General features: G+C 37.6%; 1 protein-coding gene across 1 annotated transcript in view; it reads right to left on the bottom strand.

Annotated features, from left to right (window-relative positions):
- The window catches only part of LOC121367877 (clathrin heavy chain-like), a 31,842-nt gene extending 5,422 nt beyond the window's left edge, over positions 1–26,420 (bottom strand). The window contains exons 1-5 of the mRNA XM_041492317.1: positions 26,264–26,420; positions 3,861–3,986; positions 2,809–2,914; positions 1,577–1,729; positions 909–1,027 (exon numbers count right to left, since the gene is read on the bottom strand). Coding sequence (XP_041348251.1) covers positions 909–1,027; positions 1,577–1,729; positions 2,809–2,914; positions 3,861–3,986; positions 26,264–26,314 — 555 coding nt within the window. The 5' untranslated portion in view covers positions 26,315–26,420. The remainder of the gene's footprint in view (positions 1–908; positions 1,028–1,576; positions 1,730–2,808; positions 2,915–3,860; positions 3,987–26,263) is intronic.
- Between the last annotated feature and the right edge of the window lie 347 nt (positions 26,421–26,767).

Here is a 26,767-nt window from a genome sequence, read left to right as displayed (position 1 = left end):
TAAAATCTGTGCCATCTGACATTTTGGAGGAAAGGACAATTAAAATGCAAGGAAACGCAATGTTCCATGAGAGGAAAACAGCTGATTTGAGGAGAATTCCCACCCCTGTGATGGGTCATATGCTAGAGTGGATGGGTCATATGCTAGAGTGGATGAGTCATGCTAGAGTGGATGGGTCATATGCTAGAGTGGATGGGTCATATACTAGAGTGGATGGATGTAGTATGATAGAATTCAAGATGATGGTACCAATCAAACGTTTTGAGAGTGCTTGGTCTTCTGAACATACCACTGTGGGTGGCGACATGACACATGTTCAGCTGTAAATCTATTCTAATCAACTGAATTCCAATCTTTTTAATTAGAGAGATGAATATGAGTTTGGACACACACAAAATAGCAGAAAACTTTGCAGGGTTTTGAAAAGAATAAGGACATGAAAAATGTTTGGGTACTGCTAAAATCCAAAATTCTGGAAAAATCTGGAAGATCTTTTTATCTTTGTAATTATATTTAAAAATCTGGACAGATGAAGACAGGAAGGAAATGTTTTATTTAACGACGCACTCAACACATTTTATTTACGGTTATATGGTGTCGGACATATGGTTAAGGACCACACACAGATATTGAGAGAGAAAACCCGCTGTCGCCACTTCATGGGCTACTCTTTCCGATTAGCAGCAAGGGATCTTTTATATACACCATCCCACAGACAAGATAGCACATACCACGGCCTTTGATACACCAGTCGTGGTGCACTGGCTGGAGCGAGAAATAGCCAAATGGGCCCACCAATGGGGATCAATCCCAGACTGACTGCGCATCAAGTGAACGCTTTAACACTGGGCTACGGCCCGCCCCCAGATGAAGACAGATGAATACAGTTAATGACACATAGGTTTTACCTCTGGTGACATGCCAGTGAGCGCCAACCATTTGAGTGTAGGATCGGCTTGGTAGGACACAATCTCAGTGAATTCCAGACGACTGTGTCGGTTAAATATTTTCTCCGGAGAAGAGTCCTCTGAAGTACAAAAACATGAATTAGTCCATTATGATCCTTTCAGTGAAAGGGCTAACTTACATTTTCAGTTTTTTGTCATAAATAATGGGGGAATTTTGAGTGTAAAAGATGATTTTTGTCTGTGAATATTTAAGATTGACAATGATGGTGGAATGTTTCCATCACAATGAAGAACTGATAGCTGATTGTGACAGATAATTTGATAAAAAAAATATATATATTGTTTTACTAACAAAGAATATTAAGAAATACTGGAATATAAATTGTACTCATATTAATTTCCAACACAAACAGTGGTCACAAGATGAAATTATCGAGTACAACAATATTAAAATTGAATACTGAACATCTGACCAAAATGCAGGAAACAATACTTACTTGTACATGCATCCTTTCCCATATCAATATTATTTTACGCTGTCATCAACTTTTTGAGCTAACATTATGAATTTGAACCTCCTCCATGTGGATTTTGTCAAAATTAATCCGTTGGTCTAAAGGTTAACGTAAGTGACATGACCACCCTGTCACTGAAGTTGATATACTAACCTTGCCAGAGTGACCAGTGATAAACAGCCATGTCGGTCACTATGCCGATGATGTCCGAGTTGAGCCATGTCCAGAAGAGGACCTGCTCGTGATGGGTCGTTTTACTGATCAACGTCTTTGTGTCCAAGTTAAACACTTCAAACTTCATGAAAGCTACAAACATGGAAAACAAATTCTTTATTAACTTTATTGATCAATTTAAAGAAAGAAAGAAAGAAATGTTTTAACGACGCACTCAACACATTTTATTTACAGTTATATGGCGTCAGACATATGGTTAAGGACCACACATGGGCTACTCTTTCCGATTAGCAGCAAGGGATTTTTTATTTGCGCTTCTCACAGACAGGATAGCACAAACTATGGCCTTTGGTGAACCAGTTATGGATCACTAGTCAGTGCAAGTGGTTTACACCTACCCATTGAGCCTTGCAGAGCACTCACTCAGGGTTTGGATTAAAAATCCCATGCCTCGACTGGGATCTGAACCCAGTACCTACCAGCCTGTAGACCGATGGCCTAACCACGACGCCAACGAGGCCGGTTGATCAATTTAATGTCACAAAGTAAATCTACATTACAACTACATAATCATTTTTTGTTATTATTGTTTTGTTTAACGATACCACTGAAGCACATTGATTAGTGAATCATTGTCTATTGGATGTCAAAAACTAAGTAATTAGTAAATAAACTTCTACTAAGTAATAGACTAGATACAAATGCAGGGGCCTAGCTTGGGATTTTCTGGTGGTACGCAACCTTTTTCGGCGATGGAATAAAACGCTATTGGCTGTGCGTTTACATCATATATTTTAATTTAAAAAATATATGTAATCTCAGCTGGTACGCAGCTGCTTACCTGTGTATATGTAAGCTAGGCCCCTGAAATATGTACTACCATCCATTAAACACTTAAACCAACTGTCAAGGTATACCATAAATCTCACTGCAGTGAGAGACATCACAGTGATACTCTCAAATAAGGGTTTGAGCTGTCATTATGGTGTGTATTTTTTTTTAAATTGTATTATGTATAGATACATAAATATATAATATATTAGATAATATGTAGAGTTCTCAGATGTATACCCTCGACAACACCACAGCAAACTAAATATTGCACACAGAACATGTCTCCCCACATATAAACACATTCTATATGTACCTCTAGAAATTGAGGATTGTAACACAGTGTTAGCAACACCGGTCTAGCAAATCTCGATACAAACCTTTGAGTGCTATTATTGGCTCGGACGGATGCATAAGAACTGAGTCGGTCATCCCGCCATCGTACGACGTATACTCACAGTCCTTCTTCAGATTCACCACAGTCAGCTACAAACAAACACACACAGGAATGATCAATAAATGTATAGTGCCATCTCGTTAATCAAGAGATTATTCACAATTATCAACATTTTCACGAGCATTCAAACCATACATGTATACTAGTGGAAGAAACCGGTATTACACAATAAAATGAAAGACATACGAGTACAGAGACAATGTATGTCAAAAGAATATATCCCTTGCAAAATCAATATTTCATGTATACTTTTCAAAGGGATGGGAGTAACAAATTATTACTCTTTGTCTGCTTGTACATGTAAAAACGTTGAAAATTATTAATATCTCAAACATTTGTATTTTTAAAGATAAAAAGAAAGAAAGAAATAGGAATACACAGATCTGTTACATATGGATATGAATATGTGTGTGTACAATACTAAAATAAATAACTAATATTTAATTGCATATAATGTCATGTCATAAATATAGTCCATAGTAAAAAAAAACCCAGCTCCACAGAGAATTAAGAATGTTCTGCAGCAATCTCCATGGCATTGCACATTGCTGTGTGCAATTGCAGGGGTCACATACATATAATATTATGTGACAAGATGACAACATTTCATTTCATTTCAACTTATTTTCATGCTTATATCCAATTAAGGTTCAAGCACGCTGTCCTGGGCACATACATCAGCTATCTGGACTGTCTGTCCAGGACAGTGGGTTAGTTGTTAGTTGGTTAGTTAGTGAGAGAGAAGAGGGTGTAGTGGCCTTACACCCAATTGAGCCCTTAAAAACTCGCTCTGAGTTGGAGCCGGTACTGGGCTGCTAACCCTGTACCTACCAGCCTGTAGTCTGATGGCTTAACCACTGCGCCACTAAGGCCGGTGATAACAACAAACTTTTAGTAACAATTATATATTGGCTAAAGCAAATATACTAAATTGCCTGAGTCTACAGATGGATCATATAGAAAATAAAGGTTCACCGTAGAAGTAGAAGCCTTGGTTTTGGGATCGTTGTTTTTAGAATGTCGAACACAAATCCACCGGTCGGAAAGCATTGACACCCGGGACCATGTGACCTCATTACTAGGAATGCCGATATTTGTCAACTGAAAAAATAAAAAAGGAATAAATTATTTTATATAAAAGATCGGTCACTGAATTATTTTATCACAGTAATGAAAATGAAGAAAATATTTGTTGGGACATTCCTGAGTTTGCTGCAATTTTTAAGATGTTATCGACTAACAAAGACTTTTTAACGATTGTAATTACATATCAAATATATTTTTCTGCATAAAATATTAGTGGCTGTATATTAAACATGTTTCTGATCATTGTAATATTTGTACTAGGTTAAATTTCATTTTATTTCCTGAAAATTATTTTTTCGAACGTACGAAATTATTTGAAGACAAAATCCAGTTTGGGCTTCTTACAAATATTAAGATGACCAGAAACACATTGAATATACAAACACTGATATTCTAAACAAGAAAATATATTTAATATGCAAGTTTAATCATACAAATATTTTATTAGTCAGAAGTACATGTATCTTACAATCAGCAAACTCAAGAATGTCTCTTTAATGATACCACAGCATATCATTCAATAGATGGTTTTTATGGTAATTACAAGGTATAATCTACTTGTACTTTTGGAGTTTAGATTCCATGCAATAATCATGCATTATAAACTGTGTGGTATCTCTGTAACACAATACATTATTCACAACAAAATGTAATGGTTTGGCGTAAAAAAGATACTACTCACAAACAAGAGAGCACATATTGTGATTAAAGGGGAGGTATCACTGTAGCACCCCATCACTCACCTGAGACTAGTTCAAGGGGAGGTATCACTGTAGCACCCCATCACTCACCTGAGACTAGTTCAAGGGGAGGTATCACTGTAGCACCCCATCACTCACCTGAGACTAGTTCAAGGGGAGGTATCACTTTAGCACCCCATCACTCACCTGAGACTAGTTCAAGGGGAGGTATCACTCTAGCACCCCATCACTCACCTGAGACTAGTTCAAGGGGAGGTATCACTCTAGCACCCCATCACTCACCTGAGACTAGTTCAAGGGGAGGTATCACTCTAGCACCCCATCACTCACCCGAGACTAGTTCAAGGGGAGGTATCACTCTAGCACCCCATCACTCACCCGAGACTAGTTCAAGGGGAGGTATCACTCTAGCACCCCATCACTCACCTGAGACTAGTTCAAGGGGAGGTATCACTCTAGCACCCCATCACTCACCTGAGACTAGTTCAAGGGGAGGTATCACTCTAGCACCCCATCACTCACCCGAGACTAGTTCAAGGGGAGGTATCACTCTAGCACCCCATCACTCACCCGAGACTAGTTCAAGGGGAGGTATCACTCTAGCACCCCATCACTCACCCGAGACTAGTTCAAGGGGAGGTATCACTCTAGCACCCCATCACTCACCCGAGACTAGTTCAAGGGGAGGTATCACTGTAGCACCCCATCACTCACCCGAGACTAGTTCAAGGGGAGGTATCACTCTAGCACCCCATCACTCACCCGAGACTAGTTCAAGGGGAGGTATCACTCTAGCACCCCATCACTCACCCGAGACTAGTTCAAAGGGAGGTATCACTCTAGCACCCCATCACTCACCCGAGACTAGTTCAAGGGGAGGTATCACTCTAGCACCCCATCACTCACCCGAGACTAGTTCAAGGGGAGGTATCACTCTAGCACCCCATCACTCACCCGAGACTAGTTCAAGGGGAGGTATCACTGTAGCACCCCATCACTCACCCGAGACTAGTTCAAGGGGAGGTATCACTGTAGCACCCCATCACTCACCCGAGACTAGTTCAAGGGGAGGTATCACTGTAGCACCCCATCACTCACCCGAGACTAGTTCAAGGGGAGGTATCACTGTAGCACCCCATCACTCACCCGAGACTAGTTCAAGGGGAGGTATCACTGTAGCACCCCATCACTCACCCGAGACTAGTTCAAGGGGAGGTATCACTCTAGCACCCCATCACTCACCCGAGACTAGTTCAAGGGGAGGTATCACTCTAGCACCCCATCACTCACCCGAGACTAGTTCAAGGGGAGGTATCACTCTAGCACCCCATCACTCACCCGAGACTAGTTCAAGGGGAGGTATCACTCTAGCACCCCATCACTCACCCGAGACTAGTTCAAGGGGAGGTATCACTCTAGCACCCCATCACTCACCCGAGACTAGTTCAAGGGGAGGTATCACTCTAGCACCCCATCACTCACCCGAGACTAGTTCAAGGGGAGGTATCACTCTAGCACCCCATCACTCACCCGAGACTAGTTCAAGGGGAGGTATCACTCTAGCACCCCATCACTCACCCGAGACTAGTTCAAGGGGAGGTATCACTCTAGCACCCCATCACTCACCCGAGACTAGTTCAAGGGGAGGTATCACTCTAGCACCCCATCACTCACCCGAGACTAGTTCAAGGGGAGGTATCACTGTAGCACCCCATCACTCACCCGAGACTAGTTCAAGGGGAGGTATCACTGTAGCACCCCATCACTCACCCGAGACTAGTTCAAGGGGAGGTATCACTGTAGCACCCCATCACTCACCCGAGACTAGTTCAAGGGGAGGTATCACTGTAGCACCCCATCACTCACCCGAGACTAGTTCAAGGGGAGGTATCACTGTAGCACCCCATCACTCACCCGAGACTAGTTCAAGGGGAGGTATCACTGTAGCACCCCATCACTCACCCGAGACTAGTTCAAGGAGAGTCATTTTTATCTTGTGAATTTGTTTTTTAAAAGTATACTACTCTTATAACAAACACATTTGCATACATAAGTTATTAATCTATAGAGAGATAAAACGAGACTTTATAACCAGTTCATTCTATGCAGTAGTTCGTTCTAAGCATGTTCGTTCTAAGCATCGTTATAAGTATATTTTACTGTACTACAAATGTATTAAATATCACGATTAATGTGGTAATATCTTAAATGGCTATATATAATCTAAATTAAGGGACTAATTGATAATTTTAGCTCAATTTCTGTTTTCACAATGAGGTCTGGTTCATTGCAATACCAATGATATACCAATCATGAAGCCATACAGGTCACAATAACCACTGTACTTTCCCACAGATATGTGTGCATGTAGGACAGCATGTAAACCATGTGCAACCTGTGATATACCCTCAAATAAATATTGTTGTTGAAAGTTAATTATTATGACCAAACAGAATTAAAAAAAGATATATGTAGCAATGTGTGTGTGTGTGTGTGTGTGTGTGTGAGTGATTGTATGTGGGTATGTGGGTGTGTGCATGTGTGTGTGTGTGTGTGTGTGTGTGTGTGTGCATGTGTGTGTGTGTGTGATTGTGTGTGGGGGGTGGGTGGGTGTGCGTGTGTGAATGAGTGCATGCGTGCGAGTGTGTGCATGTCTGTATATGTGAGTCTGTGTTATGTAAGAGGCACTGTGATTGTGTGTATGTGTGTTACACTTAACATGATCGTTGCAGTTACAAGAAACAAAAACCAAGACACAAACTAATAGGAAGCAGAAAGTGAAAGCTGCTCAAAATGTACAGTGTTCCTTCTAATAAAAAAAAGCTGAAGTTTGTTTTGTTTAACGACACCACTAAAGCACATTGATTAATTAATAATCGGCTATTGGATGTCAAACATTTGGTAATTCTGACATATAGTCTTAGAGAGGAAATCTGCTAATTTGTCCATTAGTAGCAAGGGATCTTTTATATGCATCATCCCACAGACAGGATAGTACACACCACAGCCTTTGATATACCAGTCGTGGTGCACTGGCTGGAACGAGAAATAGCCCAATCAGCCCACTGACAGGGATTGATCCCAGACCAAGCACGCATCAGGCAAGTGCTTTACCACTGGGCTATGTGCCACCCCTCTTTCTAATAAGCACTCACTTGGTGCATGCTCGGTTTGGGATCAACTGGTACATCAAAGGCCATGGTATGTGATATCCTGTCTGTAGGATGGTGCATATAAAAGATCCCTTGCTACTAATGGAAAAATGTAGCGGGTTTCCTCTCTGAGACTATATGTAAAAATTACCAAATGTTTGACATCCAACAGTCGTTGATTAATAAAATCAATGTGCTCTACTGGTGTCAAACAAAACAAACTTCTTCTTTTTCCTAACAAATACAGGTGTATAATCAGTTTCCCAAGCAGGTTTTGCTGTCCACGTATTTCTAGCAGTATTCCAGATATATCCACAATTCCTCATTTTCTGGAGTGATAATATTAAACATTAGCTTTTATCCACATTTGCTTCAAGTTTCCACATTGCTGTTTTGAAAAAGTACTACTTGTACATTGTGTACAGTCTAATAAGTTGTCTAATTTCCACACCACATGACATTATACTTTCTAGAACTATCCAGCCAGTGCTCCACAACTGGTGTATCAAAGGCCATGGTATGTACTATCCTGTCTGTGGGATGGTGCATATAAAAGATCTCTTGCTGCTTATTGAAGAGAGTAGCCCATGAAGTAGCAACAGCGGGTTTCCTCTCTCAATATCTGTGTGGTCGTTAACCACATGTCTGACACCATATAGCCGTAAATAAAATGTGCTGAATGCGTCGTTAAATAAAACACCTCCTTCCTTCTAGAACTATGTACTTCTCAGTTTCTAACATTTGTTTCCAAATTAAAAGCAGAGAGTACTCCCACTTGACAAAATTAATTCTGAGCCTTGGGAAATAAACAACAAATGACTCTACAGTACAATGGTGTCAAAGATGGAATTGTAACACATGATTTTATAAAATGTCACATATTGGACTATTAAAAGAAGAGATCAATAAGGCATTTGGCCTGGTCACAAAAACAAAACAAAATGGCTGTCCCCAGTTAGCAGGAATAATCATGGTTTTTTATTAACTCTAAAATTACACGTTTTTCATTTGTTAAAGTGTCAGTATGTGTTGGTGTTCAGGGTGTGCATCTTTCCAACACATAAGGGTCTTGTTTGAGTTGACTGTCCCTTTAAGTCATTTTTACAAGACAAGTTATAGAGTACTGGTTTAAAACAAGAAAAGCAATGAAATGGGTGTGTATATTTATTTAATACAATTTAAAATATATGTTTTTTTTGGGTTTTTTGTTGGGGGGTGGGTGGGTGATTGAGCGTACATTACAAAGAACCTGCCTACATATAGAAATGTAAATCGAATCTGCCTACTTTGTCATCAAGTACATGTCAATATATTAATTGCTTCACCACGACATATTTTTATACAACTTTCCAGTTGCTTGTCAATAACGGTACACTGAAGGTGTAAATACAGGTATAAAAACGTACACATTTAAATACAAACAGAAATACTATTCACAGTTTTATTGCATTTTGTCAAACAATTTGTATATCCATGAACATGTAACTAGTACTTTTATTCATGCAATGAAAGAAATGATTATTTATCTATTTACATGCAACAGGATCCACCACAGCTTTTAACAATAGTCAAAGAAAAGTGTTTCCTATTCAGCCTGTTTATTACAGATAAAGATATTCTTTCCAATGAATGGTACGGATTATTAATCAAAACATACAACACTAACTCTCAGCGGCAATGAAACTTGTCCTTCATTCAGCATAAATAGGTTGTTAATGTAAACAAAGTAAAATGGTCTTTTAGGTCCACTGGGCATTTTGCTTTCAATACATTTAGTCTGGGGCCGTCTAGCTTACAAGATGAGCAGACTGGAGCTAAAAGGTATGCTAGTTCTGTCTGTCTTTCTGTTTGTCTATTAGTCAGTCAAGTGTCCAACAACGTGAGCATTCATCTGTCTGTCTGTCTGTCTGTCTGTCCATCTGTCTAACTGCTTACTACCTATATAGTTACCTAAACATACAGGTAAGAATTTGTGTATAGAGTACCATATACAGGTAGCTAGCTGACTTTGATGTAACAAATTTGATGCAGTTTCAGTTAAGATCACTAGAAACTATATTTTGTCAAATGTTCATGTCACACCATTGGTTTGACTATAGTAATATTCCTGTTTTATATGCAAATAAATGTTCAATAGGAAATTTTGAAGTAAATGCTGTCCTTGGGGGCAATGTCATTTAACTAAAGAACAATGTCAACTCATTGTCACTGATCAGTTTAAAACAATAAAATAAATAAATAACTATATCTTTTTCATCTAGGGAAAGTTTGATATAAAAGATGTCACACAATATTTGAAATCATTAGTACTACTGTCAAGGTCATTATTAGCTTCATTTTTTGTTTTTAAATGTAAAAAAGAAGAAATAAAAAGATTATTATTTTCATGTTATGGGCCATTAACAATGTACATATACCTAAATGATATCCTTTATATCCCATCTAGAACACTGTTTATTACAAAGTCTAATACTTTTAAAACTAAACCAATGATTAAAACTTCTTTATTTTAATCATTATTCCTAGGCCCAGTTTTGTATACCTGTATATACTAGCTTAGTATATACACAATATACAATCTTTACAATTTTCAGACATTTTTAAATGATTACAATACCCTGAGTGTTCCAGATGGATCAAAAAGCAGATAGTTATATGAAATGGCCGATATCTATATAAATGTACACATGCTTTTTTTCACTGCTCTGAGCATTATTTTTCAAATTGCACATATAGACAAATAACTTAAAAGTTTGTTTTGTTTAATGACACCACTAGAACAATCAACAGCTATTGGATGTCAGACAATTGGTAATTCTGACTCAGTCTTCAGAGGAAACCTACTACATTTTTCCTAATGCAGCAAGGGATCTTTCATATGCATTTTCCCCACTGACAGGAAAGCACATACCACGGCCGTTGACCAGTTATGGTGCACTAGTTGGAATGAGAAAAACCCAATCATTTGAACGGATCCACTGAGATGGTTCAATCCTGCGGCACAAACACCTCAGGCAATCACTCAACCGACTAAGCTAAATCATGCCCCCACAAATGACTTGCATGCATATACAATAGTCACAGAAAGCATGTTTTAAAATAATACATTTTTATAATTTATGCATAGATAAATACATCATTACATGTAGAAAAGACCATTCAGTTCCTGTTTTCCTTGTGACATGCCATTAATAAACTGTCTGCTGCCTCAGCTCTTTTATGTACACAATAAGGACAATGTGCATACAACAACATGGCAGTGGGACTTGCATCATGGCAGTTGATAACATAGTACCATAGTACATGTATCACACAGATAATGAAAATATAGAAGTTTATTTAAATTTGATATTCTGTTTGTTAAATAATAATATAGGATATGGCACCAAATGGCAGGTTTAACTTTCGGTCCCATTAGATAAATTTTGTTTTGTTTTGTTTTGCAGTCACAAAAGCAGGATTCAACTGATACACAATCTGATAACTACAACTGCTAACACTATGGAAGGTAGGCACATACGTGTATTCCTGTATTACAAGGAGATTAATTATTAATATATATCTGCCAGTTTCGAACATACATGTACATGTACCAGTACACATCGGTACACATATTCTAATTCTTAATGTACTGATTATGATATGCAGAGTACTGTTAAAAAAACAGCATTACATGTGCACATGGATAACATGACTTTACAGTCTACACCAGACATCAATAATATTAAATAATTAGTAATATCTGCAGAGTCTCATCAAAGTAACGTGTTGTGAATTACATTTCCATTTACATCACTGATTAATAAATGACAGCCAATTTACAAACATACACATACTGGGCTGAATTTATGAAGCCTGTTTTTCGTAAACACGGGTGTTTAAGCATTGCAAATGTATGTAGTTACACACAGATTTGTAAATACGGCCCATTAAGTTTATTAGACTATTAGCTTGAATGTATAGTGAAACCTGTCTAAACTGGACTATGCCAGTGAACTAATATTCAGACAAGGTCCAGGGTTTAAAGGGTAGCATTTTGGAATTTAGAAAATGTGGGATCATGAAACACGGCCAGTTTTGACAGGATTCCAGTTTATTCAGGATTTGGTTTAGACAGATTTCACTATATTATTTTTTTAATTCAGATTACGAAAGAAAGAAATGTTTTATTTAGCAATGCACTCAACACATTTTTATTTATGGTTATGTGGTGCCAGACATAAGACTAAGGAACAAACTGATAATAAGAGAGGAAACCCACTGTCACCACTCCATGACTACTCTCTTTGGTTAGCAGCAAGGGATTTGTTTTATATACACCATCCCACAGATAGTATAGTACATACTATGGCTTTTGTTACACCAATTGTGGAGCACTGGTTGGAATGAGAAATAGCTCAATAGGCCCACAGGGATCAATACTATACCGATCGTGCATTAGACAAGTTTTCACCAATTATAAACTCTTGTACTAGTCACTAATTCATTAACAATTATTTTTATTAAATATCCATACACGCATTTTGAAAACTTAAGGAAGATATTTTTATTTATTATTTGACTTTCATTTCAGATCCATTGGATATCAAATTTCCAGAATGCTTGGTCAACATGGTCCGACTCCAAGCCCAGGACACAGTGAACAGAGTTCTGGACAACAATGGCTGGGTTACGATATGTGGCATTCCTGGCAATGGAAAGACTACACTGGCTTTCCAGACAGCTCAAACTTACCAGGAAAAGGGATACACGGTCAAACTGATTCCAGACTTGGGAAAACTTCAAAGCAGTGCATTACTGAATCCAACACAGCCATTACTGCTGGTCTTTGATGATGTTTTTGGCTCTAGCAGTGTCACATCTGTGAGTTCCACGCTGCACTTAATCAAATTACTAGACTGTCTAGTGAAACTGATGTCTCTTAAACAATCCAAGCATTCAGACACAGAGGATGAACCTACGAGTATTATGCCCAGTAGAAACCATCATGACGGTAATACCAGAAACAGAAAACATCCTGATGTAAAATTTATATTCACCACAAATTCAAAACAACTCTATGATGCCACAATAATTTTTCCAAAATTCAAATACACATGGTTTAAAGATTCTACTTTCGTTGACATCACCTCAAAATTTCCTCTCACTGAACATGAGAAAAAGCTTATTCTGCAAAATCATCTGAAAAATGAATTGGCAGATGAGCTTGCCAATGCTGAATGCATTCCAGAATCTTCTGAACTTGGATTTCCATTAGCATGTTCAATCCTGAGCATGTCTGAAGTATTCCTGAAGAACAGTGTAGAATTCCTGCAACATCCACTAGATCACATAGTCCACAAGATCCAGTCAATCCTAGAAGACAGAGACAACCTGACTGTGATTCTGCTTCTAGTAGCTCTAAATGAAGGGAAATTGTCCATGGACGATGTCAGAAGATCATCCAGTAAACTGACAAACCAGCTCAACATTATTGCATCATACACTGGTATAGATGTGACCGACATTGTCCAGTCCATATTAACATTGTCTGAGGATGTAACAGATACTCTTCTTTCAGAAAGTAAAGTTGAGTATCATGTGAGCATGATCAGCCCATCAATATTCAATGTGCTGGTATACTGCATAGGACTAGTGTATCCTAAGTTTTTGATAGATCAGTGTCCTTATATACTTCTTGGGGACAGAATGAAGTTGTCAGTTAATGATGATAAATATCACATCGAAATACAGGAAACACACCATGCTCTGCTAATACAGAGGCTTGTCCATGAAATAGCTGAAGGTAACTTTGATGGGCCTGTTGAACACAAATCCTGGCAGTGTCCAGAAATAGCAAGAGGTATCAAGAAGGAACTACAAAAAAGCAATGCCTTTAGGCATCTCAGCCACAGTCAAGACCCAGAGAATGGACTTCACTTCTTATTTTGGGCTGCCCTATGTCCTTCCACAGAATTCCTTGAAGAAGCTATGGAAATGGAGTACTTCAGTATAGACGAAAAGATGGAAGGAATAATATCCTGCTGTATAAATGGAAATAGTGAAGCTTTTGATATTTTCCTTTGGGGCAGTCTACTGGATTCAACTATATGTCCACCAACAACTGACAACAGCAGCAGCAGAAAACATTTACTGAACAAGCAGACCCTGCAGATGTTTAGTGGAACTACTGACAAACCAATCCATATAGCCTGTAAATATGGTCACACTGACATTGTCTTGAGACTCTTAAAGGACAAGGCATATATCGAATTAAGGGGATCTGATAATATGACTCCACTGCTCACAGCGGTGTCATGGGCTCACCCATCTCTTGCTAACATGCTCATTGAAAAAGGTGCCAGCATAACAGCTGTTGATACAAATGGACAAAACTGCTTGCACAAAGCCTGCCATTTAGGACTGGAGGATGTGGTCATCAACCTGTTGAATGAAGGCATCAATATTAACCTGCCTGACAAAAATAATAACACTTGCCTGCATCTGGCTTTCAGCAGCAACAACAAAAACATTGTCAGCAAGCTGCTGGAGCAGAATATTGACATCAATGTCAGAGGTCATGGTCTAAGAACACCACTAATGGAGGCTAGTTACTGTGGGATCACAGACTTAGTGGATTTCCTTCTTCAGCAAGGGGCTGATATTCACCTCACTGATGAACATGGGGATAATTCTTTGATGATTGCTTGTGAAAATGGCCATCTGGATGTAGTACAAGTGCTTCTGAAGTCTGGACTTGATGCCAACTTTACTGGTAAAACAAAACGGACACCACTAATGGCTGCAGTTCTTTCAGAGTCATTAGAACTTGTGGAATATCTTGTAGAAAATGGGGCAAATACTTATCATGTTGATGCCAATGGAATTAACTGTCTGATGCTTGCATGTGCTAAAGGTTGTACAGACATAGCAATGTTTCTCATTGAACATGGAATGGATGTAAATGACAAAGGAGGAACAGAATTTTTACCACTCTTGTTTGCCTGTTTCTCAGGATCTGGAGATTTAGTTGACAAACTAATCCTTATGGGTGCTGATATCAACTTCACGGACAGCAACAAAAATAACTGCATGCTGCTTGCCAGTCAAGGAAAGAATGTGGATGTAGTGCAAAGGCTTCTCAAGCATGGGGTGAATATTGACAGCCCAAATAAGTGGGAATGGACTCCATTATTAATTGCAAGCCAGAGTGGATCTGCAAAGCTTGTTCAAGAGCTTCTGAATAATGGAGCCAGCATAGAGGAAGATGGAAACAACAGCTTAGTGTTAGGATGCTTGAATGGTCATCTTGATACTGTGGATACTCTTGTTGCCGCTGGTGTTAATGTGAACTGCAGGAGCTCCTGGGAACAATCACCACTGTCAGCAGCATGTCAATCTGGGACAAAGGAGTTAATCCGAATCCTGATTGAAAGAGGAGCCAACACCAATGAAATTGACCACAATGAAAACAACTGTCTAATGGCTGCATGTGAGATGGGTCAAAAAGGAGTTGCTGTACAGCTTATTGAAGCAGGACTTGACATCAATAGTAGAGGTTTTGGTGGACAAACTCCCTTGATGGCTGCTGTATATTCAGGTAATGCAGAACTTGTAAGTGAACTGATAAACCTTGGAGCAGATGTCCATTTGGTGAATGAGGAGAACAACAATGCCTTAGTGATTGCTTGTGCAATGGGCTACAAAGATATTGCTATCAAGCTACTGGACAGTGGTCTAAGCATTAACAGTAGGTGTCACACAAAAAAAACACCACTCATGTTTGCAGTACAATCCAGTGCACTTGAATTTAAAGAACACTTCTTACTGAGGGGAGAAACATCTTGTGAAGCAGCCAACTATCTCATCCATACTGGAGTAGGAAGTACTGATCTTGTGGAGTATCTGATTCAACGTGGAGCAGATATCTTCATGACAGATGAAGAAGGTAATAACTGTCTGATTTTGGCCTGTGCCCAGGGAAACTTGGACACCACCCTGCGACTCCTACAGTATGGTCTAGATATAAATGGAACTGGCAGCAAGGACATTACTCCTCTGATGGCAGCTTGTCAGTCTGGTTGTCACCCTCTCATTGACTTTCTCATAGAAAACGATGCAGATATTTCCCATAGAGACAGTGATGGAAATACCTGTTTAATTCATGCCTGCATCTCCGGGCAGACAACAGTGGTAATAAAACTTGTTAAAGCCGGTTTGGATATCAACACGTGCAACAAGAATAAACAGACACCAATCATGGCAGCTGTCCTTTCTGGATCCATAGACACAGTTGAGTATCTAGTAAAAAGAGGAGTAGATCCTCACCTCCAAGATGAAAGTGAATCAAACTGCTTGTTTTTGGCTTGTGAAACAGGTAACAAAGAGATGGTCTTGAAACTGCTGGACTATGGAATTGATATCAATGCTAGAGGAAAGAAAAGTAGAACACCACTTATGGCAGCATGCTTATCTGGATCCTCTGAATTAGTTCATCTCCTAATAGCTAGAGGAGCCAACATCTACCTAACAGACAAATATGGATTAAACTGTTTTGAAATAGCAGCAGGTACCGAAAGAGGTCCAGAGATCATGAAGGAATTGTTGGACAGTGGATATGAGGTGGACACGCGGGGAAACTGGGAACAAACTCCACTGATTGAAGCTAGTCTGACTGGATCAGCTGACGTGATTGAGAACCTCATCAAGTGTGGAGCACAGACTGACCTACGGGACAAGGACAACAACAACGCCTTAATTCTGGCCTGTTCCAGGGGACACCTGCAAGCTGCTGCCAAACTGATGGAAACTGGGCAAGACATCAACTGCAGAGGTCAGTGGGACGCAACTCCCTTAATCTCGGCGAGTGTATCAGGAAATGCTGACTTGGTAGAACTGCTGATTGTAAATGGGGCAGACATGGACTTGATTGATGAAAGTGGAAACAATGCTCTAATCTCGGCATGTGCAAAAGGGAAACAGAAATGTGTGACAAAGCTGGTGGAGTATGGTGCAGACATCAACAGCAAAGGCAAATTCCAGTGGACACCGATGTTGGCAGCTAGCTGGAATGGTTGTCATGATGTTGTGGACTTTCTCCTATTGAAAAGAGCAACATGTAACGGCTGTTCAAATGATGATGTCAAGTGCCTGAGCCTGGCAATAAAGAATGGAAATGGTGATGTTGCTGTTAGACTGCTTGAACACATCATTCTGGAACATTTAGAAACAACAAATGACACTGAACATGCATGTGCTTCTGAAGTTAAAACAAATATGGCAAAATAATTCCAGAAATTATATAAATTATCTGATCTAAGAACATGAATCTGAATGTACAAACCTGCTCAAGTGGCCACCTCTGTTAAGCATACAATGTTTTATAAGGCTATGTTTTTGATTTCCTAAATCTACTACCACCCAAACTGACCTACTTGTACATATAGTGTTTAGTGTACAGTATTAGACGGGAATGCTTCCCATGTCCATAAAAATATAAAGTTGTTTTGTTAGTTAGAGCTTGAGGACTGTAGTTTTTGCCATGAGCAAAATTTAGGCAAGCTGAAGATCACAATTCTAAAATAGTGCTGGGCGAGCAATTATATTAAGTTTCAAATCAAACTGATTAAACGTTTTATTACAAGGTGATCAATTTGCCACTTTTTAAAAACTTTCCAGATCAGTTTGGAGGGGAGCAGGAATGATCAATCACCTTTCCTGGCGAAGACTGTTGCATACCGATAAATATACTGATGTCCAAAAAACACTTTACCAGGCCTAAAATTGTAGTGTAGAAAACCAACAAACGGTATGGTGGGATATGAAAGTATCATGAAGTTCAACAGCTAAACATCACTATGCACTTTGTGATACATGCAAAGTATTTGTACGGTGGTTTCTAAATTGGTCCTTTTCAATTAGCAACAATATTTATCAAATTATAAAAATTTCATGTATGTAATTGTAGAGTTTATTTGGACGTCAGTATACATATATTTATATAGAGACTATCACAATTTTTAATTGAGAATGAATATTAATTATCAAATTAGTACATTACATTTAAACTATATATTATAATGATACCATAATATTAATATTAATAATAGATTTTCTGTCGTAGAAAACTACAACCATAGAGTTACATGTAACATATTAGAGACACAGTTCAAGACCAACATACATAGATACATACATGTTGACACAAAAAGCAACAGGGAAAGGATGCAGTAGAGTAAATGTATGAATGAATAGTGACAAATCCCATGAAATAATAGCATTGGAATGAATGAATGAATGTTTAATGACACCCCAGCATGAAAAATACATCGGCTATTGGGTGTCAAACTATGGTAAATGCAAAATAATAGCATTGGTGAATTTGCTATAAAAATCTATCGCCAGATTGAAGTTTCATTTAGCCAATCAGCAAAATTACAGAACATTCATAAACGACAGACAATGTTTTAATTATGTAGCTTTCTGGCTCAGGGCTTCTAGAATGTAATAAACATCCACTAGCCATGGGATCAGTGATTTAAAAAATGTACTAGCCATGGGATCAGTGATTTAAAAAATGTACTAGCCATCATTAAAAATGTATTAGACCTACTTCAAATAAATACAATTTTACTAATAGTAATAATCTGATATGTCACCTAAAGATGTAGATTGAGCTTAAAAATCCTTAGATTGGGGGTGGAAAGAGGGGGCAAGATATATTTATAAAATATGTAAATGCAGCATATAACTGACAAGAGTTTTTTCCACTAGCCGTTGGGCTAGTTATAGTAATTATTTACTAGCCCAAAACTGAATATCACTAGCCATGGGAGTGGGGCTACCATAATCTAGAAGCCCTGTGGCTAATTAGTAATGAAATATATTCCCCAAATTCAACTTTAATTCACATTTAGTGATTTGGCAAGCGACATTTTAAATCCTGTATATTAAAATTCATCTTTGCATTTCATCAGCAACAGCTTAGTATATAGGTAGGTACATGTATGGCTGAAGGACATTTCTTCTCATTTCTTGGCAATATGCTAAATATCTACATGTAATAGCTGCAGATTAAATAAACTGCTTTATTCTTAATTGTTTATCTGTTTTGTTATGCTATGTACTGAAGTCATCTTCGTGTATATTCTGAAGAAGAGAATGGAAGAATACACCTACATGTACATGTTCATTTAGGTCAATTCTGTTTGGTACATAAACTGGATGCACATATGCAAGATATATTTTACAAAATGTACTTTTTCTTTCTTTTTAATTGTTTTTGTGCTTATATCCAATGAAGTTTCAAGCACGCTGTCCTGGGCACAAACTGTAGCTATCTAGGTTGTCAATCTGTCCAGGACAGTGGGTTAGTTGTTAGTGGTTAGTGAGAGAGAAGAGGGTATAGTGGTCTTACCCATTGAGTTAAGACTCACTCGGTACCGGGCTTCAAACCCTGTATGTACCAGCCGTATGTCCATGACAGCTTAACCATGACTCCACCGAGGCCATACTGAAAGTTGTCAAGCATTAGAATGGAATTTGTTTTCTTAAATTTGCTCAATAATAACAATTTAGAAAGTGCAATTGTGCAGGATGGGGTAACGTAATTAAAATATCACCATTTTCACTATCCAGGAGAAACCATGGTCACAGTACCTGCGTCATTATGTTTCTGACTCCATATAAAAATCATAATTGTCACGCCTCCAAGCTATGGAACTGCAGACAGGATTATATTTACAACAATAGTTTTCACATTCTCACAAATAGAGCAAGCATATACCGGCCTGGTTATGCCATTTCAATTGGCACAACAGGATTTACTGCTTGTGTAAAAAAAACCTGAATGTTCAGTTCTAGCAGTGTACTTTTACATTGTTTTAAATGCAAAAAAAAAAAAAAAAAAACCCCACAAACCACAACACCTTATTAACTTGGCCTTATGCAAACCAAAATAGGTTTTGCAATTTTAATTTTTTTTGGGGGGGAAGAGGATTATGCAAATGACATATTAGTGCAATCCAACACATTGTACATTGTAACAATGTCATGAACACTATAAGAATACAGAAAGAAAGAAAGAAATGTTTTATTTAACGACGCACTCAACACATTTTATTTACGGTTATATGGCGTCAGACATATGGTTAAGGACCACACAGATTTTTTTAGAGGAAACCCGCTGTCGCCACATAGGCTACTCTTTTATGACAGGCAGCAAGGGATCTTTTATTTGCGCTTCCCACAGGCAGGATAGCACAAACCATGGCCTTTGTTGAACCAGTTATGGATCACTGGTCGGTGCAAGTGGTTTACACCTACCCATTGAGCCTTGCGGAGCACTCACTCAGGGTTTGGAGTCGGTATCTGGATTAAAAATTCCATGCCTCGACTGGGATCCGAACCCAGTACCTACCAGCCTGTAGACCGATGGCCTGCCACGACACCACCGAGGCCGGTTATAAGAATACAGATACATGTATCCAGCAATAGAAATAAGCAGAATCTTTCATTATAGTCCATCGGATAAGTACATCTAGAACTCTACTTGTCCACCACTTTTTCACTTGTCCAAAGAAATTATTTGTTTTATTCAAGTATATAAGGACCATATTTTTGATTCCTCAAAATAACACTGCATTGAAAATTTTTACTTGTCCACTGGACAACCATTGATGTACATTTTGCTTGTCTGAGCTACAATTGCAAAGCTCGGCGATCTATTTCGAAACTGGGCGATTCCGCCTTGTGCAGCAGTTACAGGGGCCGTCTCATATCAAGCGAAGTTACAACATGGAAGAGTTGGCTAATGCCGTTTTGGATGAATTTGGATTTCATTACGTCATTAAACCAAAACAATTACACATTATTGATTCCATTTTGAATTTGAAGGATACATTTGGGGTGTTATCGACAGGATACGGCAAAAGTATGTGCTACGTACTGCCTCCTCTTATGAGATGACCCCTGTAACTGCTGCACAAGGCGGAATCGCCCAGTCTCGAAATAGATCGCCGAGCTTTGCAACTGTTGCGACGGAGTGTCACGAAGCGTAGCTGAATGTGGGTGCTGTCGGGTTTCTTTCTGTAGTAAGTGTATTAGTGATTAATATGTGGATTTTTTTGTATCACTTAACTCGAAAATGATTGATGTAAAGGTATTTGACGTCAAACATAGGATTGTTGTGGTATTAGAGCGGGACTCGTTGCCTACCGTTTGGTAGTCAGGAATTGCCAAAAAAAGACATAGGTTGGTCTCTAACTGTAATGAGAGCGTGTTTATGTCCAAATGTCCGTCTAGCTCTCTTACAGTCAGAGTACTCGGGCTACTAGCTAGGATGCTCAGCGTAAACATTCTGTCATTTCCACAAAATTCAACTAACATTCAAGATAAAGTATACAAAATAAATGTAAGTTGAGTTATTTAATTAAACTTTTATTGATCATAATACATACCGGGTAATAAATATGGAACCACACACAAGTTGTTTTGTCATGAGTCATGTTATTTATTGCACTCGTTTATAGCATGCCAGATTTATACCACTCGACCGCTATGTTGTATAATATTCATGCACACTATAAACTTGTGGAATAAACAACATGGAAAAACAACTGGAATGTAGTTCTGTATACTATCCTTAATGTTTCCCTAGCTTGTTTTAGCATGGTGCAGCACCATGCCTCAATAGTCTAGCACCATCTTGCCTCAATCAGTGCCATGCTGCCCTGAGATTAAACAAGCCTTTTTCAGTAATTAATTCTAAAATTGCCTTTATAAAACACCCAAAAAGGTATTATTAATTAATAGAATATGCCTTTTATATCTTTTGCCATTCATTTATTAAAGCAAGCACATAAATTACATTAATGTTTATTTTAATTTTAAAAAATATTTTTTTAATGAAAAACAAGTGCCCCAAAAATTGTGAAAATGCCCCAAAAGTGTTTGGTCTACCATGCCTTGCCTAATTTCTAGGGCAATCACTAATCCTTGTATGTTGGAGATAGATTTAAAGTCATCTAAATACATGCAGCTGCTCCAACCAGCTATGGTCAACACATCACATGAAATCCACTGTCCAGTGAAATAAATACTGCATGTACATGTACCCGACTGTTCTTTTGAAAAGGTATTCATGGCTTAAAGGGGAAGTAAACTCAAACATGAGTCTTATGTGTTGGAAAGATGTATACCCGGACCACCAACACATACTGACACTTTAACAAATGAAAAACACATAATTTTAGAGTTAATAAAAAAAACGGTATTATTCCTGCTAACATTTTTAGGTATGGCATTATGAAATTGAATATTAAAAACAAATTTACAATGTGTATGTTGAATGTAACCGGGTTATGGGGGCCCTCCCCCAGAAAAAAAATTGGTTATGTTTGGGGTTAGAGTTAAACAAATCATCCAGTAATGATAACTTTAAAAGTCATTAATTTTGTCAAAAGATCAACTTAAAAATAATAAAATCTGCCAAAACCTTTTCGAGTATGCATGACACCATACCCATTTTACTCTGTCAGAAACTCTGGAATGGTATAGTTAATTATAAAAACTTCCACAGCCCAAAGTTGATGATCATGTGCATATCCAAATGCTTAAAAGTGAAAATATACACAAAATATACAAAAGGAAAATGTTTTAACATATATACTGGGCATGTATACATGTAAGTTATGATGGTTTAGGCATACGTGTACCTATAAGTGAAACTGGCTATGACTGAACTCATGCAAAGTTCTGCAAATTATGTATTAATGTGCAAAAATATACAGATCAGTTACATACATACATATACATGTATATATGTAAATACAAAATTTAATGTATCTGAAGGTGCAATTCTGATTAATTGAGAATGAAGTACTTACCCATTACTGTTACTGACTTTCTCAATTTGTTATATAACCTTACCGCATGCTGTCAAACCTGTGCCCAGGACAGGCGTGTGCTACAACAGCTTGCTCTGAATGTGCACGTTAAACATTCTGACCTGACCTGACCTGTCAAACATACTGCCAAAATTTTAAAATTATTTATATTCTTTTGTGAAGTTTTCACTAAATATTTCTAGAACATTTGCCATTTTATTCATATTACTAAAAGTTATAATTTTAACACCAATCATAAACAGTTTGCTGAAGCTACACTGTCTTGACATGGTCTCTACAAAGACGTGATAATGATTCTTCTAACATGTCAAGTTTCACAAGTTGTGACATCAGTCAGTCATTTGCCTAACTGAGTGCTCTGCATGAGTCCATTGAAAAAAAAAAAATAGCAGCAACTAAATGAATTAGGTGCTTACATCTTGATGTCAAAGTACTTAGGGTCCACCCTTAATGAACTACACTGTACCTGTACACCCTTGATATGACAACGTAATGTTGACTTCAACACTTGGTCTTGTTCAGGTAATACCATAACTATGTAAATGTATGGCTTCGTACACAATAAATATAACAAACATGTTTCTTAGTGCTTACCGTAATTGTAATTTTATTTTTTAAATCCTTATTTTGTAAATAGTAAAAAAAAAAAAATTACAAGGTTTTCTTCAAACACAGTCAGGTGTGTTAGCAATTTTAAAACAAAAAAATTTCAACAGCAATGTTTTATTTTCTAGTATTCTGTAAAACAAAAATTTCATGTACCCAGTTTATTGTTATTGTGAGGCAATGCAAAGTATACATGTGTAACGTCATTGAAGATTGGTCAATGTTATTCAAATTAGCTAGATATCATTACAGTGCTTCAACACATTAAAATAAAAACTGGTCTACTTACCTTGACCCATGTCAAAATAATTTGGAGTATTACATACATATACTGTTTACATGTCGATATATTTTATTTTTCAGAATTTTAGACAAACTGTTATGTTTATTTTTTTAAATGATGAAAGAAATAAAAAGTAACATTCGTCAAATATATTATATCACAATATTACCATATATTTATTGTGCACAAAGTCAAAACAAGGGTGAGAAAAGTGACTGTTGTTGACTGTATGTACATGTACATGCAGGTTCACCTAGGGCTAAAGTGTAGTCAATCACAATGCCTTAAAGTTTATTTTGTTTAGCACAACAACTACATTGATTTATTAATCATCAACTATTGGATGTAACTTGTGCAAGACATTTTGTAATTTCAACATATAGTCTTAGACAGGAAACCCACTGTATTTTTCCACTAGTAGCAAGGGATCTTTTATATGCACCATCCCACAGACAGAATGGCACATATCACGGCCTCTGATATATTAGTTGTGTTGCACTAGCTGGAACGAGATATGGCGCAATGGGCCAACTGATGCACAAAGTGGGCGCTTTTCCACTAGGCTACATCCAGCTCCTCACCATGCCTTATGCATCCAGGAATCCCTGGGAGTGTTTTGATGTAAACAGTTAAATAATAAACATATGTTTGGGATACTGTTAACTATCCTTGAGATTCCCAACTAAAAGTTAAATGCTTAAATATAAAGCTTTCCAGACGGTTCGTCCACTGGACAATTTGTCCACCAGACAATTCGTCCACTCACCTCGGACAATTCGTCCACTCAGTGACTGCATTTTTTTCAAACATATTAATAGTTATTTCTTTGACATTGTAAATGTTTCTTAACATTATTTTGTGGTATACTATAACCAAAAAAGTAAAATAGAGTGAGAATTCAACATTAATATCCAGTTTTTATTAACTGTTTGTATTCATTATTATGTGGATGATTCGTCCACTGACGATTCGTCCACTCGCTCGTACATTATCTCACATGTCACGATGTGGTAAATAGGGATAGGGAAGCCTCCGCGTCGGAAGACTTTATTACCACCCCCCCCATGTCATGTTCTCCTTCAATGGCGTAAATTATATCCACTGTACCCTCCCTCGTCACATGTTATCCCCATATGCTTAATAACCTCGAAATAAAATAAATACTCGTTGTCTTCAATTCCAATTTAATTAAATATACATTAAAAAAAAATTCAACAAAACAACAAATGTCATTCAAAAGTTAACATATTTAACATGTCTGACATTAGTAGAAATGAACAAGCGAATGTTTTTGGTCAGTTAAATCAGTGTATAATCGATGAATGGTATTTCGTCGTTGTTAACTGCACAAATCACTGCATTGCCAATTACTAGTACTTCACAATATCACAATAGAGGACACCTGTACACTTAATTGGTAAAGCAAACAGAAACCAAACAAGTTGAAAGGGAAGGGCTAAAGATTATCTTTACTGGGCATATTGTACTAAAAACATTCTACGAAAGGCGTACATTATAGAAACAAACAATAACCGAATAAATAGAAACGCCAAAGAATTGTCTGCAGAGCATTGTTACAAAAACATCTACCAAGCGTAATCTAATGCAATATAATTTATTTTCACCTTTGTAAATTTATGACACAGCAAAAAAAATACGGGGTAAAATATATCTAATAATTTATTAAGCCCCCACGTACATGTAGTACACATTTAGTCCGTGGACGAAATGTACTTGGGAAATAAAAACCCAGTGGACGAATCGTCTGGAACTGATTTTTTGTAGTGGATGAATCGTCTCGAGTTCCTCAGTGGACAAATTTTCAGTGGACGAATCGTCCGTGGACGAATTGTCCAGTGGACGAATCGACTGCATCCCAATATAAATAAGAAAGAGAGATTGATTTATTAATCATCAGCTATTGGATGTCAAACATTTGGTAACCTCGACCAGGGTTTCTGCCAGAGAATAAAATGGGTATGGTGCCATGTAACTCAAATGTTTTTTCAGATTTTTTTTTTTTAAAGTTAACCTTTTGACAAAATTAATTACTCATATAATTAGTGTATGATTTTCTTAACCTTAACCCTAAATTTTATCTGTTTTCTTTCTGGGGAAGGCCCCCCCCACCCCCCCATACTCCCTGTTGACTGTGGTTGCATTCAATTCCACAGCACCATACCCAAATATTTCTTTCTGGCAGAAACACTGTCGGCATATAGTTTTTGAGAAGAAACCCACTACATTTTTTTTCATTAGTAGCAAAGAATCTTTTATATGCACCATACCACAGACAGCACAGACCACAGGCTTTTGTGTACCAGCAGTGGTGCACTAGCTAGAGCCAGAAATAGCCCAGTGGTAGGACTTTCCTTTGGCACTGTCACGTATAAAGAACATTATAAATACTTATCATAAACAGAGTTAGGGTTACAGTTACGGTTAGTGACAGTGTCAAAGGAAAGTCCTTATATTCAATATCATGAATATGTTCTGATTAAAAGTGCCTACCGCCACCGGTAAAAATTATGGTAGGACTTTCCTTTGGTACTGTCACGTAGCGTAGGCTATAATAAAGAACATTATAAATACTTATCATAGAGTTAGGGTTAGTGACAGTGCCAAAGGAAAGTCCTTCCAAAATTATTTTTACAAAACGTCTCACCTGAAAAACATCATTAACATTAATTGGTGGGTGTTTTTCTGCTGTCTGCATTATTTTCCAACGTCTCCTTTATAACAACAGAAAATAACAAACATACATCTTTTGTCAAATGACATAGTTTTTAAAGTTAAAAATCAACTTTTCTGTCCCACTAAAAAACTTCTTATTCCCGTTTCCCTTTTGGAACTCTTTTGTGTACAAACGAAGAAAAAAAACGAAATAATTTGATAGGCATCTTGTAATACTTACTAAACGCATCTACCTATTTGATTATGGACGCATTTTTAAAAATAAAAATAACAAGAGTGTTAAAATTAACTTGCTTCTACTTGTAATAATATCAATATAGATAGTAAAATTAGTTAAATGCAATGTATACAAAAGTATTTTGGCAAAGAGTATGCATGTATTTATTTTTTATTTTTTGTATTCTTTTTTTTTTAGGGGGTTTTTGTTGGGGGGTTTTGTTGCTTTTTTGGAGGGGCTGCGGCTATCGTCACCAGA

The sequence above is a fragment of the Gigantopelta aegis genome, chromosome 3, assembly GCF_016097555.1.
Source record: "Gigantopelta aegis isolate Gae_Host chromosome 3, Gae_host_genome, whole genome shotgun sequence".
In the NCBI taxonomy this organism is placed as follows: domain Eukaryota; kingdom Metazoa; phylum Mollusca; class Gastropoda; order Neomphalida; family Peltospiridae; genus Gigantopelta; species Gigantopelta aegis.
This window is presented reverse-complemented; position numbering and strand designations above follow the sequence as displayed.